The sequence below is a fragment of the Aptenodytes patagonicus genome, chromosome 4 (assembly GCF_965638725.1).
Source record: "Aptenodytes patagonicus chromosome 4, bAptPat1.pri.cur, whole genome shotgun sequence".
Classification (NCBI taxonomy): domain Eukaryota; kingdom Metazoa; phylum Chordata; class Aves; order Sphenisciformes; family Spheniscidae; genus Aptenodytes; species Aptenodytes patagonicus.
Window position 1 is genome coordinate 40519308 of NC_134952.1, and position 13329 is coordinate 40532636.

At 40.8% G+C, this 13329-nt stretch overlaps 1 protein-coding gene across 1 annotated transcript in view; it reads left to right on the plus strand.

Moving 5' to 3' along the window:
• The window catches only part of AGA (aspartylglucosaminidase), a 148531-nt gene that overhangs the window by 120530 nt on the left and 14672 nt on the right, over nucleotides 1-13329 (plus strand). Inside the window, exons 2-4 of the mRNA XM_076337531.1 lie at nucleotides 5317-5647; nucleotides 7672-7825; nucleotides 8469-8581. Of these exons, the coding sequence (XP_076193646.1) occupies nucleotides 5317-5647; nucleotides 7672-7825; nucleotides 8469-8581 (598 nt within the window). The remainder of the gene's footprint in view (nucleotides 1-5316; nucleotides 5648-7671; nucleotides 7826-8468; nucleotides 8582-13329) is intronic.

Consider the following 13329-nt stretch of genomic DNA (forward strand, 5'->3'; position numbering starts at 1 on the left):
AAGTTAGATACGTATCCGTTTTTTCTCAAATGACCACCTAAGTTAGCTAAGTTAGCTAGCCATGACCGTGCATGGCACAGAGCTCCAGGCAATTGCCCTGTAGGTGAACTAGTTCTGCTGATGAGGGAGTAGTCATTTACCAGATACTTCTCCAATGAAGCAAATGGGGCCATCCACAGCAGTAAGGGCCTAGAAAGGTCAGTTTAACTATTACTTATTCACAACCTGAATTCGTATTTATGCTACAAAAGCAATGTAGCCTCCCCTTTCAACGTGACTCTAAAGTCTAAGTCTAAAAAGTAATTGTAAAATCACAACCCTGGAGAGAAGAAAACATAGGAAGAGATATATTTTATTGAGATCTATATAGGGTATGTGATGAGTCTAACTTATAACATTACTCCAAAAGTGAATATCAAAGATGACAGCAAATGCATGAAACAACTCCTTTCTCTCAAGTAAAAGTTTCTAGAATTGGAGAAACATTTATATAGAATGAAAACACACAAAATCTGAAGAAAAATTCTGCCTTTGTTTCAATCTACACAGTTTCCTTTGCATTCTGTGGTGTTGCACTGACCAGGAAAGTTTATTATACTCAAATAATCAGACTAAATCCTCGCAAAGTAAGTAAATTCAGACTCACACCTGCTGCTTAACCGTTGGCTTGCCCCCTTGTCTCTAGGCATCATATCCTATGATTTAATCAGTACAGAAGGTCAATTTCTGGCACAAAAATGAACTTTAAAATGTAGTGATAGCTCATAACTTTGTATTTCTGTGCTTTGTATCTCAGCCATTTCATCTTAAAATATAGTTGGTAAAATGCTATCAAGAGAGTTTTTGTTCGAGATTCTAGTTTGTCAGTCTGAAGCCAAAAAAGATGTATTTCCCACTTAACAACCCCTGTGGTTAGCATCAGAGTCCAGTGGAACTTGCAAAGGACAGTAATTGAATGGTTGGTACATTGCTGAAACAGATTCTCAAAATGACTTTGACCTGATTTGTACACTTCTTCAGCGGTTTAGAAATGCTGCAGAGCTGTGGATACATCCAGTTCAGACATCATGGAGTAGGAACTAGCTCTTTACCACTTCTCAGCCCTATTCTTAAAATCTGTCTTCAAAGTTTTTCAACCATCTCTACACTGAACACTATGGGGCTGTGATACCTCAGCAAGCTTTACGTGGATGAACTTAAGTACGAGACACAGAAGCCAGTATACAACAAGGGGCTTGGTTTGCACAGACTAACTATACGTGGAGAAACACAGAACAGCATTTGTGTGCCCTAACAAAGACTACAGAGAAAACAACTTGGGCAGAGCACTATGCACAGACATCACAAAATTTTACTTTCAAAGTCGGGGCTTACACACTGTAAATTACCTCCCAAAGCAATTATTTATTGCTTTGGGGTGTTCTAGCCATGAAAAATATCACAGTACTGTATGTGTCGATATGCCCTCTAGTCTTAGATAATCATATCTCAGTGAGGATCCTGTTTAAAAGTCTTGGTAGGCATACTCAAACCACATGAAATAGATGTAGACACTGTGAGTTGCCATATTTCTAAAATAATATTTGTATAATACAAGTTTCTGGTTACCTTCCTTTCAACACTGGAAACTTTAAGTATGCTCATTTAACAATGTCAAGATAACTTTCAGACTTGGGGGAAGCAAACAGCAACTTGCTGTATTTGTCCAACAACTTTATTATTGCCATGGATCATATTTATGAAGACATCATAAAGTTACAATGAGTTGTAATAAAAAAAGCAGTTCCAACAACGTAAAGTGGTCCATTACATGTTCCATATGACAACTTTATTACTGCAGTGGACCAGTATAGCAATTACGAATAGGAAATATATTACACATAACTTATATTGAGACAGAATGCTACAATAGACCAAAATAATACTGTAAGAACATATTATTCTGTGACATGTAATAATTATTTTGAGGTTACAATGTAAGAAAGTAAGCTACTGTAACTTAGCAATCTGATTAAAAAAAGTGGCAACAAAAGCAAATTTAGCAATGGAAACATGACTATTATTGTTTAGTTATTATTGATGGCTGCTTGGTTATTATAACTAGCATCTGTATTTTTTCTCATTGTATATATTAATGCTCATCAACATATTGTCAAGGATCAAGGAGTGCTAAGCTAGGACACACTGGTGCTATATGCTGTACAAACTTAAAACGAAATGACAACCCGTACCCAAAAGACCTTACCGTACAAGTAAAAGAGAACACATAACACGTGGAAAAAGATTGTTGGGGAAGACATGAAAACACGAGAGCAGTATGGGAAGCAGAGGTCTGGATAATCTGTGATTTAAATGTTACACATTTTGACAGAACTCACACTGACGCCGAGTTTTATGGAGGATGCAGGTGAGGATAACTAAGGAGCTTTGAAAATGTTTATAGCTAGCTGTTCTCAAGCATGAGAGCAAGCGTAAGGGTCTTTCCTAGAAGATTTAAGAGGTAGATGATGGAGTCATTCACCATGAATAAATCTTTTCATCCTTTCCAGTGCCGTTCAGTGAATGAGAGAACATACGTACCGTAAGAAGCCACGAAAGGGATCGAAAGAGAAAAAAAAGAATTTTAAAAACTGAGAGTACAGTGCTTCCACAAATCCACTCAAAATCGAACACCACAACACAGGGTCATTTAAAAATGCATGTTAATTAGAAGCATGGTGGATTCAAAATCCTAGGTGTCAAAAAAAAATCCACACTTAAGTAAGTTTCCATAGCAAATGCTAATCAAACAGTTGATTATTTTTATTAAGAAAATTATTCTCAGATTTGCTTTTCATGTGTTTGCATATGTTAATATTAGAAAGTATAAGTAAAATCAAGGCAAAAATATAAACAAATTACAGATATAACTACAATACTTAATTAGATTTCAAAGCACACTTATGGAAAATTTGAGACATCAAAAAGAAGCTAGGCATGCATTTTTGAACAGATGGTGCTAGATAAGGTCACAGAAATATAATTGAGGTCAGAATTTGGCCACTGTATGAACAGACAATCTCAGGGAAAGAGGTGAATTTCCTCCTGTGTTTGTCATTAATTACTCAGTGCCATTCAGTCACAGTGTTGTCTGTTGTAGATCCTCTCAGTAATCCCTTGTCCATATAAGCCTTTCTCTAGAATACTCTTTCAATATTTTGCATTTGAAGAAAAATTCTGTTTGTGGAAACTTTGATTTGCTTTTCAGCTGCAGAGACAAAAGCCTACCAGTATCACCATTTATCTTAGCTACGGCCTCTAAGATAACAGTAAGTATTGGGGGACAAACAGATTAAGGTGCATTTTCACTGCCGATGTAGGAAGAACTGATATAAAACAACAGCTCATTTTTATAAGAATACAAACAAGTTTTAAATTCAAAGACCAATTTTAAAATACTTTCTATCAGAGACAGAAGGCAAATCAAGAGCCCGGATGGATGTAGCAGAACTGACTTGCAGAGTTGTCTTGGACAGATGCCACTTAAATTCTCCTCAGCTTTCAGCATGTAAACCCAGAGTTTTATCGACCTTGCTGTTGATTTTACACACTGTATCTGAGAGCAGTGCCTTCTTTGTTTCTTCACACTTAGCATAAAAATATATGCTATTAAATAACATTGTATACAGCAAAGCATGGATTCATTATTGCATTTAATTCTAGCAGGAAGTCATTCGCATTTGAATGCCAGTTAGAAAGCATACCACGGGAATCAAACCAACTGAGTTTCTACATGGGCCTCAAAGCCTAATGTTATGCTGTTTCAAGTCGTACAGAATATTCTTTCCACAGCTGTGCAGGCTCAGCCTGCAGATGCAACCATCACAGTCAATACTTTTATTTGAATGACACCCTTATCAAAGTGTTTTTCTTTCATAATGGTCCATTTTATCTGGCTAAAAGAAAACAATATTTGAAAAATATTATTAATGTATCAATTTTAGGAACGTTTGATTATATTTTCCTTTTCACTTATTACTAAATTACTTTCCTGAAAATATTTTTCTCTGTTTTCCTTCAGCTAACATTAATTCAGATCTGTGTTTTGGCCCTTTTCCCTTCCCTAACAGCTTTACACAGAAATACGTGACAGAAATAAAAACAGTAGTATCAGAAATAAATCAGCTAACAGTATCTACCTGAGTAAAGGTTTCTCTAGACTACTTGTAGTTTTGCTTTTGGGAACTGGCTGAAACCAAGGCCATGCTATTACTGAAGTCAAACCAATACTATATTTTATTATTTTGTGACTTCTTTAATAAAGAAGAATACATTTCTTTTGTGACAACCATTTAATTCCAAAGTCTGTGGATCGTTTTGTTATAATAAAAATAATATTGCTTCAGGCTTTTTAAATCACTTACAGTTTATGCATGCCTACAAGTTTGAGCTTGTCACACGAGGTCCAAGTATCTCCTCTTACTACAAACACAAGACCAGCAACATTGCTGGTAAAGCGTAATTGAGTTTGGCCCATCATATATTGAAAAGGAGTAATAAGAATGAGCTGAAAAAGTTAAAAAAAAAAAGTATATTTTATATCCACGTCCTCTGGCAGAAGCAGAAGCCACCTTTTTTCATGTTGTTCAGAAATAATAGCTAGTTGATGATCATCGATGGCTGGAATGTAATCAGCCCTGAACACAAATCAGTGCATTATGCTGACAGCAGGCGAGCCTACGGGACCTGAAAACAGTCAGACTACTATGGCAACATGTCAGATGGCTTTAAACTATCGCTAATGGTTTATAATGAAAAGCTTGAACGGCGGGGGCAGAATTAAGACATTACTTGTTATATGTTTTATGATTTCTATAAAGCAAGGCTTCTTCTGCAAGCTATTTGCTGTAGTAGATACCAGAACGTACCCTTCGCAGAAACGCCTCTGTGCCATTAAGACACTTTGGACAACAACATGCACGTTAACAAGGCAGCACGTAAAGGTGCTGCACGTGAACCTCATGAGCGTTCACGGAGATTGCTTTTGAACACGCTTCATCTGGTGTGCCCCCACCCCACAGCCCCGCCGCCGCAGGGCCGGCCTGGCTCAGCCTCCGCTGGCACCCACCGCACAGCCCCATCTCCACCACCGCAGCTCATCCCTGACACTCCAGCATCGGTAATTTCATCGACCGATTGTGACCTCCACGCAGGGAGGCTGGCTTTAACACACATCCAGACATACAATCAGTATCAATCGTATTTTAATCCGCATCGGGGCTTGGCCTTTGCTGGGAGGCATTTAGGCTTTTCCTTGCCACAACAAACGTTCCTCAGGAGGCCTACGGCAATCCCCGAGCTCTGGAGACGGGGCAGCCACAGGGCCGAACAACGCCCTCCGCCGCCGCCCTACAACCGCCGGCGGCCCTATCGCTCCGCCGCGGCCGGGCCGCGTGCGCATGCGCCGCCGCAGCCGCCTGGTTGGTGGCGGCGCTGTGGGGGCAGGGCGGCGGGCCGATGGCGACGCCGGCGGGACGCGGCGGGGCTTGGCGGCGGCTGCTGGCCGCGTCTCTTTTGCTCGTCGTGCTGCCGCTGGCGGGCGCCGCCTCAGCCGCTGCCCTGCCTGTAGTCATCAACACCTGGGCGTTTAGGAAGGCCGCAGAGACAGGTGCCCCGGCGGGGGACCGGGCTGGGTGGGGCAGGACAGTGCCGATCGCTCCCTCGCTCGGTGCTCCTCCTTCTGCTGCGCCCTCTTGCTGAGGGGCCGGCGGGGGGCTCCGGGTGTCGGTGTTGGCTTAAAAACAAAATAAGTCTCTTAGGGCTGACCGCGCTTACGTGTGGCAAGAAGCGGGCTGTGATCCTGCTTCCGTTAAACGGCTCTGGCTGCAGCGGGCCCGGGCTCCCGTCCTGCCCGCTCTGCGCCCCTCACGGGCCAGAGCGAGCCCCGGTACCGGCAGGGGGACGGCGTGAAGTGCCTCTGCGTTCTTGGAAAGGGCCCGCGCCGGGTCTCAGGGGAGCTCGGCCCCGGGCCGGGCGTCGGGGTGCCGGGTTACCATCGTGTGGGAAGGGGCCGAGCCCCTGCGCTTGCGTTTGCACTGATGGTGCTCTGTCGCTGAGCTCTGGTGTTGCCTGAGAAGCCGCAAGCAAATGGTTTAACTTTCAAGGTTGGGAAAAATGCGTTTTAAAAAAAAGGGGGGGGGGGTTTGTGAGCTGTGGAAAAGCTAGATTAAAAACATTCTTTTGCTAATAACGTGCTTCACACTCTTGTGGCTGTTTGCAATGGTGACTTGTTTTTAATGGTGCTCTTCTGAGATTCATTCTTGTCCCCAAAGATTTAGATAGTTCTGAATATTATATTTTTGGAGCTCTGTGTTGTTTTGTGATGTGCTATTGACAGTCAAAGCAGGTTTTCCTACGGCAACATAAGTTAGTTGTGGATACTGATTTTTAAAAGACTCATAGGCTATTTTAGCGTAGTTGGGTTGTAAATAACTCCTTAGTAGGGAAGCCTTGCTAGTGAAATGGGTTACCTATAAAGCCTTATATAGGTCAGAAGTGAAATACAGTCGTGAAAACTGCAAGGCCCTTGCTTTGCAGCTTTTTGAAAGCTTGTGTTGCGGCTACTCACAGTAGTAAAGGTAATAGGAATTGGAACAGTACTCCTCACACTGAAGTTTATAATAAAGACGAATACATGTGGAGTTGGATGCTAGGTATTAAGTCTTACTTTTTCCTTGGTGCAAGCAGTTTCATGCTGTTGCGTGTAGCATTTGTGAAGATGAGGCTTCTTGAGATGGTTGAGACAGTGTAATAGTTTACTTCTGCCAAAAAGATCTGGGCTGTATGCTTCTGCTGCCTCCCCTGCGCTGGGTCTGGCAGATGATGGAGCACCAGAGCCAGCACAAGGAGGAAGAAGCAGGATTGCAACTGTCAATGGCAGCAAGTTCAGGCATCTTGGAAAATCTTGCCTGAGGTCCAACCTTGTGAAATGTCATATGTGCAAAGCCTTCAGGCCCAGTTTATTCAGGTCATGTCATTTGGCACGTCTGTAGTGTCTTACAAAACTGCACCAGGAGGTAGATCCTATAGAATAAAAGACTAAGGGTTGAACAGGAGAATGTGGAGACTGTAATATCTTGTATATCGTTTCCACTTTCTTTTTGTTCTTATGTAGTTACTGATGTAGGTTTAGATCTTTTAGATCACTGTATGGTTTAGATCTTTTTATTCTGCAGCTGGACACCTAATATTCTTATATGAAGCTTTTGAGGGCTGCTTGTTATAACTTTTTTTTTTTTTAGATAAAAGTTTTACTTGCCCCCTCTCCCTTCCCCCAAAAGGCTTTAAATAAACAGTGATAAAGTAATGGTTGGTTCTGGGCAGAGGAGGTTATTTAATATATAGAAGTTGTAATGATTGTTAATAGATAACACCTTCCCAGTCAGAAAAAAAGCTTCATTTCTCAGTCAGAAACATGAATCAGATATGCAAGAAAAACAGTATTTAGAAAAGTAATGCTTTACATTCTTTTGAATATATATTTTGACTTTATTTCACCTGTAAGTTACTGTTTACTCTTTTTTTATCCACTTACATAGTGCATCTTCATCATGTCCATCTTTAAAACATTCTTTAAAGCAGTAGTGGAGACTGTTTTCACTGGTGACACTTAATTATTTGTGTTGATTACAGCTTGGAGAGTATTACAGTTGGGAGGTTCTGAGCTGGATGCGGTTGAGAGAGGCTGTGGTCAGTGTGAGATTGACCAATGTGATGGGAGTGTGGGATATGGAGGAAGCCCAGATGAAAGTGGAGAAACAACACTGGACGCAATGATTATGGATGGGTAAGAAAACTACATGAAGAAAAGAACGATCCCTGTAATTTTTAGCACACTTTAATGTAAGTTGTTGGTTTAGGGCTGGCTGTTATATGTTAACTTGTGGAACTAGGGAAAATACTTACCTAATTGGTGGAAGAAGAAGCAGCTAAGCATGTTTGTTATTGAGTCTTTACATGTAGTGCAGTAATCCAGCTCTAGATATAGCAGTTGCAAAGCAGATGGTGTGTAGCATTGTAAGCTTTCCCTTTATGTTCATTCCATGAATATTTCACTTCTGGAGCAATTGTCTTCTATACTTTATTTACCATTTAAAACTGTCCTGATTAAAAAGTAATGGCAAGTGTATGGTTCATGTTATGAGTTTATGTAACAAAATGGTTACTCTACTGAAAATATTACCGTGGATGGAGTTGCTGTTACTTGAGCAACATCCCCATGCCTGTGAAAGGAAACGATGTATGTATGAACTTTTCCCTACTAGTGTGATGCCATCTGTCTATGCCATAGAACAATTAAAGCAATATGTTAAAGGAGCAAGTTTTCTAATTTAGATGAGAACAGACTTTGTTCTCTTTTTATTTGTCTAATAAAAAATGTACAATTATTCTTGTATTTTTAATAAGTTTTAAATATTTCTTGTTTCCAGCAACACTATGGAAGTTGGCGCAGTTGCGGATCTCAGACATGTAAAAAATGCAATTGGTGTAGCGCGAAAGGTCATTGAATACACTAAGCATACATTATTAGTGGGAGAGTCAGGTAATTATTTCTTTAACTGTTTCCAAGTCATACCCTCTTCTTAAAACACTTCTGTTAAAATTGCCATATATTAATCTTGGTAATATAGGTGGAAGGATTCCCTGACAATCAAATGAATCTAGTCAAATAATTCAGAAGTGTTTACTCTCTTACTACATGTGTATGAATTAGGTTTTAGTCCATGAAAAGGACTAAAAGAAAATGGAACATGAAAAGACATGAAAAGAAAAATACAATTTTATGGTCTTTCCACCAATTTAACTGCAAATATTAACTTGTAATCCCAAGGCTTTGCTAATATCACTGATATCAAAGGTATCAAAGATAATTTGATACAAGACACTATAGAAGCTGTTAGATGTAAACATTTCACTTAAAACCATGGAGTAACTTCTTCTAAGGAATGATAATTAATAGACACTACAGTTACATTTTACTATTTTAGTATACATTGAGCACGATTACTGTATTTCATAGTTTAAAAAATATTAGTGAGAACTTGAATGTAAAAAAAAATACATTGGGGCTGTACTCCTAGGCACAACAAAAGAGTGATAGCAAACTGGAGGAATAGTTAAGCTTTTAAAATATGAGCTGCTGCTGTTAGAATAATACTGTTTTCAAAAAAGATGTACGTTCCAGGGAGGTATATGAGTAGTGAGTGGAAGGTTACTTGGCTCACAGTTAAGGACTTTTAAAATGTATGTGCCTGCTCAGAAAGAAATGTGGAAATAGACATCTGAGCATTAAGGGTGAGTCAAGTGCTTTGAAATTGATAAGAAAAAGTAAAAGATTCTTGAAGGAATTAATGTGTATAGAATGATAGAGAAATAAGTGCAACAGCAGGATTTTTTTGATGGAGTAAAATAGGGCAATAGAGGAAGGTGAGGACAGTGTTTGATAGAAGGTCTGAAAAGAGAGAGAGATTTGCAGATTGTATTTAATTTGAGCAGTTGGCCATGATTAGGTTACAAGTGGCTTTGGTAAGAGATATTTCACAGGTGATGCTGAAAAAGAAATTGGTCAGGTGTTAAATAGAGGAGGAAGAAATGCTTATAATACTCCTTTCCCCATCATTGGTAATTATCAAAATATTTTTAACTTTTGATTGGTAGAATGAGTAGAAAAGATAAGGAAGATGAAGAAACGGAAAAATTAAAGTGCTGATTTAAAATACATTTTCTAGCCCAAGAAGGTAGCTCTTTGCATAATGGAGTCATGCGGACAAGCTGTTATGCTGAGTCCTTGCTGTCAGTGAGAACTTCCTCAGAAGAAACTGTCTAGCAGTAGTAGCAAAAGAAAGACAGGAAAGCTGAAGATATATCTGAGTAAAAATTGGAGATGGTGATAAATGTTAGTGAATGAATCAAAGCAGTGGAGAAATTGAGAAAGAATAATATTTCTTGTGAAGGAATGTATTTTCTGTGGAAATACGAACTTGGATAAAGGAAACTATAGTTGTCTTTACTAGGTGAAGATTGATAAAGAGAAAATAGAGCTACAGCTTCAGAAGAATACATTTGAACATTCAAATCAGCGTGTGAGAGAAACAACAGTTTATTTTCTAAATAAAAATATTTACATTTTCACCAGAAAAGCTAGCTAGAATAGTAAAACCTTTTCATATAAATTTATATAATCTCTGCAGGCTTTTTTATTCGAGATGCAAAATTGCTGAGGTTATTCCTTATTTTCTTCCCCAATAACTAAACTGCACTTTTATTTGAATATATTTAGTGATACAATCCAGAAAAGTCTGCCTGTCTCCTAAAATTTCATTTCTGTGAGTGGTTGACACTAGAGAGGAGGAGGCAAGCTGTGGCATGCATTAATTTTGTTTAGTTGATCATTTTTAAATGTGTGAGCAGTATGTTGTTCCTGGCAGTAAAGTTTTAATGAAAGTAACATGAAATTTTTGTTTTCAGTGTTAAAAACACTGATGGAATCTGTTAGAGTGCCATAACACCTGAATAGTCTTCACAGTTCTTTTTACTTTGACTCAAAAAATTGAAGTTTAGGTATTTTAAAAACCTTTGATACATAGAGAGCTTAAGGAAGAGGATGTATTACAGAATTACAGAATGGTTGAAGTTGGGAGGGACTTGAGGTCTTCTGGTTCAACCTACCTGCTCAAGTAGGGCCACCTAGAGCTGGTTGCCCAGGACCATGTTCAGATGGCTTTTGAATATCTCCAAGGAAGGAGACTCCACAACCTCTGGGCAACTTGATCACTCTCATAGTGTAGAATTGTTTCCCGCTGTTCGGAGGAAACCTCCTGTGTTTCAGTTTGTGCCCATTGCCTCTTGTCCTGTCACTAGGCACCACCAAAAAGGGCCTCGCTTGATCTTCTTTACACCCTCCCTTCAGATATTTTTATACATTGATGAGATCCCCCCCTGAGCCTTTTCTTCTCCAGGCTGAACAGTCCCAGCTCTCTCAGCCTTTCCTCATAGGAGAGATGCTTAAGTCCCTTCATCATCTTTGTGGCCCTTTGCTGGACTCTCTCCAGTATGTCCATGTCTCTCGTACAGGGGAGCCCGGAACTGGACACAGTACTCCAGGTATGGCTTCCCCAGTGCTGAGTAGAGAGGAAGGATCACCTCCCTCAACCTGCTGGTAACACTTCTAATGCTGGATCCCAGCCTGCACTATTATCTGCCTTTGCTGCAAGGGCACATTGCTGGCTGACGTTCAGCTTGCTGCCCCTCAGAACCAGGTCTTCTCCTGCCATGCTGCTTTACCACCTGGCATGTACTGGTGCATGGGGTTGTTTCTCCCCAGGTGCATGACTTTGCACTTCTCTTTGTTGAACTGCATGAGGTTCCTATCAGTCCATTTCTCCAACCTGTTGAGATCACTCTGGATGCCAGCATAATCCCCTGGTGCTTCAGCCACTCCTTCCAGTTTTGTATCATCTGCAAAATTTGCTGAGGGTACATACACTCTGCCCCATCATCCAGATCATTAATGAAGATACTGAACAGAATTGGACCCCATTTTGACCCCAGTGGTACACTGGTAGTTACTGGCTCCAACAAGACTTCATACCACTGATCACAACCCTCTGAGCTAAGCCCTTCAGCCAGTTTTCAGTCCATGTCACTGCTCATCCAGCCAATAATTCATCAACTTCTCTATGAGGATCTTATGGGAGACAATGTCAAAAGCCTTATGGAAGTCAAGGTAGACAATATCCACTGCTCTCCCCTCATCTACCAAGCCTGTTGTTTTGTCATAGATGGTTAGCAGGCTGATCAAGCATGACTTCCTTTTGTGAAGCCATGCTGACTACTCCCAATCACCTTGTCATTCATGTGCTCAGAAATGGTTTCCAGGATTAGTTGTTCCATCACCTTCTCAGTGATCAAGGTGAGGCTAGCTGGCCTGTAGTTCCCTGGGTCCTACTTCTTGCCCTTTTTGAAGACAGGAGTGGCAGCTGCTTTTCTCCAGTCTTCGAGCACCTGTCCCAGTCACTGTGATAGTTTGAAGATAAATGAGAGTGGTCTTGCAATGACATCAGCTAGGTCTCTCAGCACTCATGGTTACATCCCATCACAGCCCATGGATTTGAGTATGTGCAGGTTGCTAAAGTATTCCCTAACCTGATCCTTTTCAACCAAGGGTAAGTCTTCCTTGCTCCAGACTTTCCCCCTGATCTCCAGGGCCTTGGATTTCTGAAGGCCGGTCTTACTAGCAAAGGCTGAGGTGAATAGCGCACTCAGTACATCAGCCTTTTCCATGCCCTGTGTCACCAGGGCCCCTGCCCCAGTCCACAGCGTGCCCGTGTTTTCCCTCGTCTTCCTTTTGCTATTTAGGTACTTACAGAAGCCCTTCTCATTGCCTTTGACATCCCTTGCCAGATTCAACTTCAGGTGGGCTTTGGCTTTCCTAACCTCTTATCTGCATGCTCAGTGTCTCTATGTTCCTCCCAGATTACCTGTCCCTGCTGCCACCTTCTGTATACTCCTATTTTATCTTTGAGTTTACCAGGAACTCCTTGTTCATCCATGCAAGCCTCCTGACATTTCTGCCTGGCTTCCTGCATGTTGGGATAGACTGCTGTTGATCTTGGAGGAGGTAATCCTTGAGTATCAACCAGCTTTCTTGACCCTCTCTTCCCTCCAGGGCCATGTCCAATGGGACTCTTTCAAGCAGATCCCTGCAGAGGCCAAATTCTGTTCTCCTGAAGTCCAGGCTTGTGATCTTGCTTTTTGCCCTGCTTCTTCCTCTCAGGATCCTGAATCCCACCATATCATGGTCGGTGCTGCAAAAGCTGCCTTCGACCTTCACATCCCCAGCAAGCCCTTCCTTGTGTGAGAGTATGAGGTCCAGCAGAGCAGCTCTGCTCATTGGCACTTCTGTCACTTGTGTCGGGAAGTTGTCATCGATGCTTTCCAGAAACCTCCTGGATTGCTTATGCCCTGCTGTGCTGTCCCTGCAGCACGTGTTGTTTAAAATAGCCATGCGTCTGATTATTGATAAAACTAAAAGGATTGCTAGTCTTTTAACTTTCAAGAATGTCTGTACCTGTGCTTTTATCTCTTTTTGAAATTACTTCCTTTTCAGTATTTTCAGTGTGTGTGTGTGTGTGTGTGTAAAAACCCAAACAAAACTAGTAAATAAAAATGTCTGATAGTGTGAGTCAGCAGGTTCTAGTTCTGGAAATGAAAAGTTGAGTCAGAGGCTGTGAACACCGAAATAATTATCCAGTGAACAAAATCATTCAAATTTGATAACCATTAAAGTCT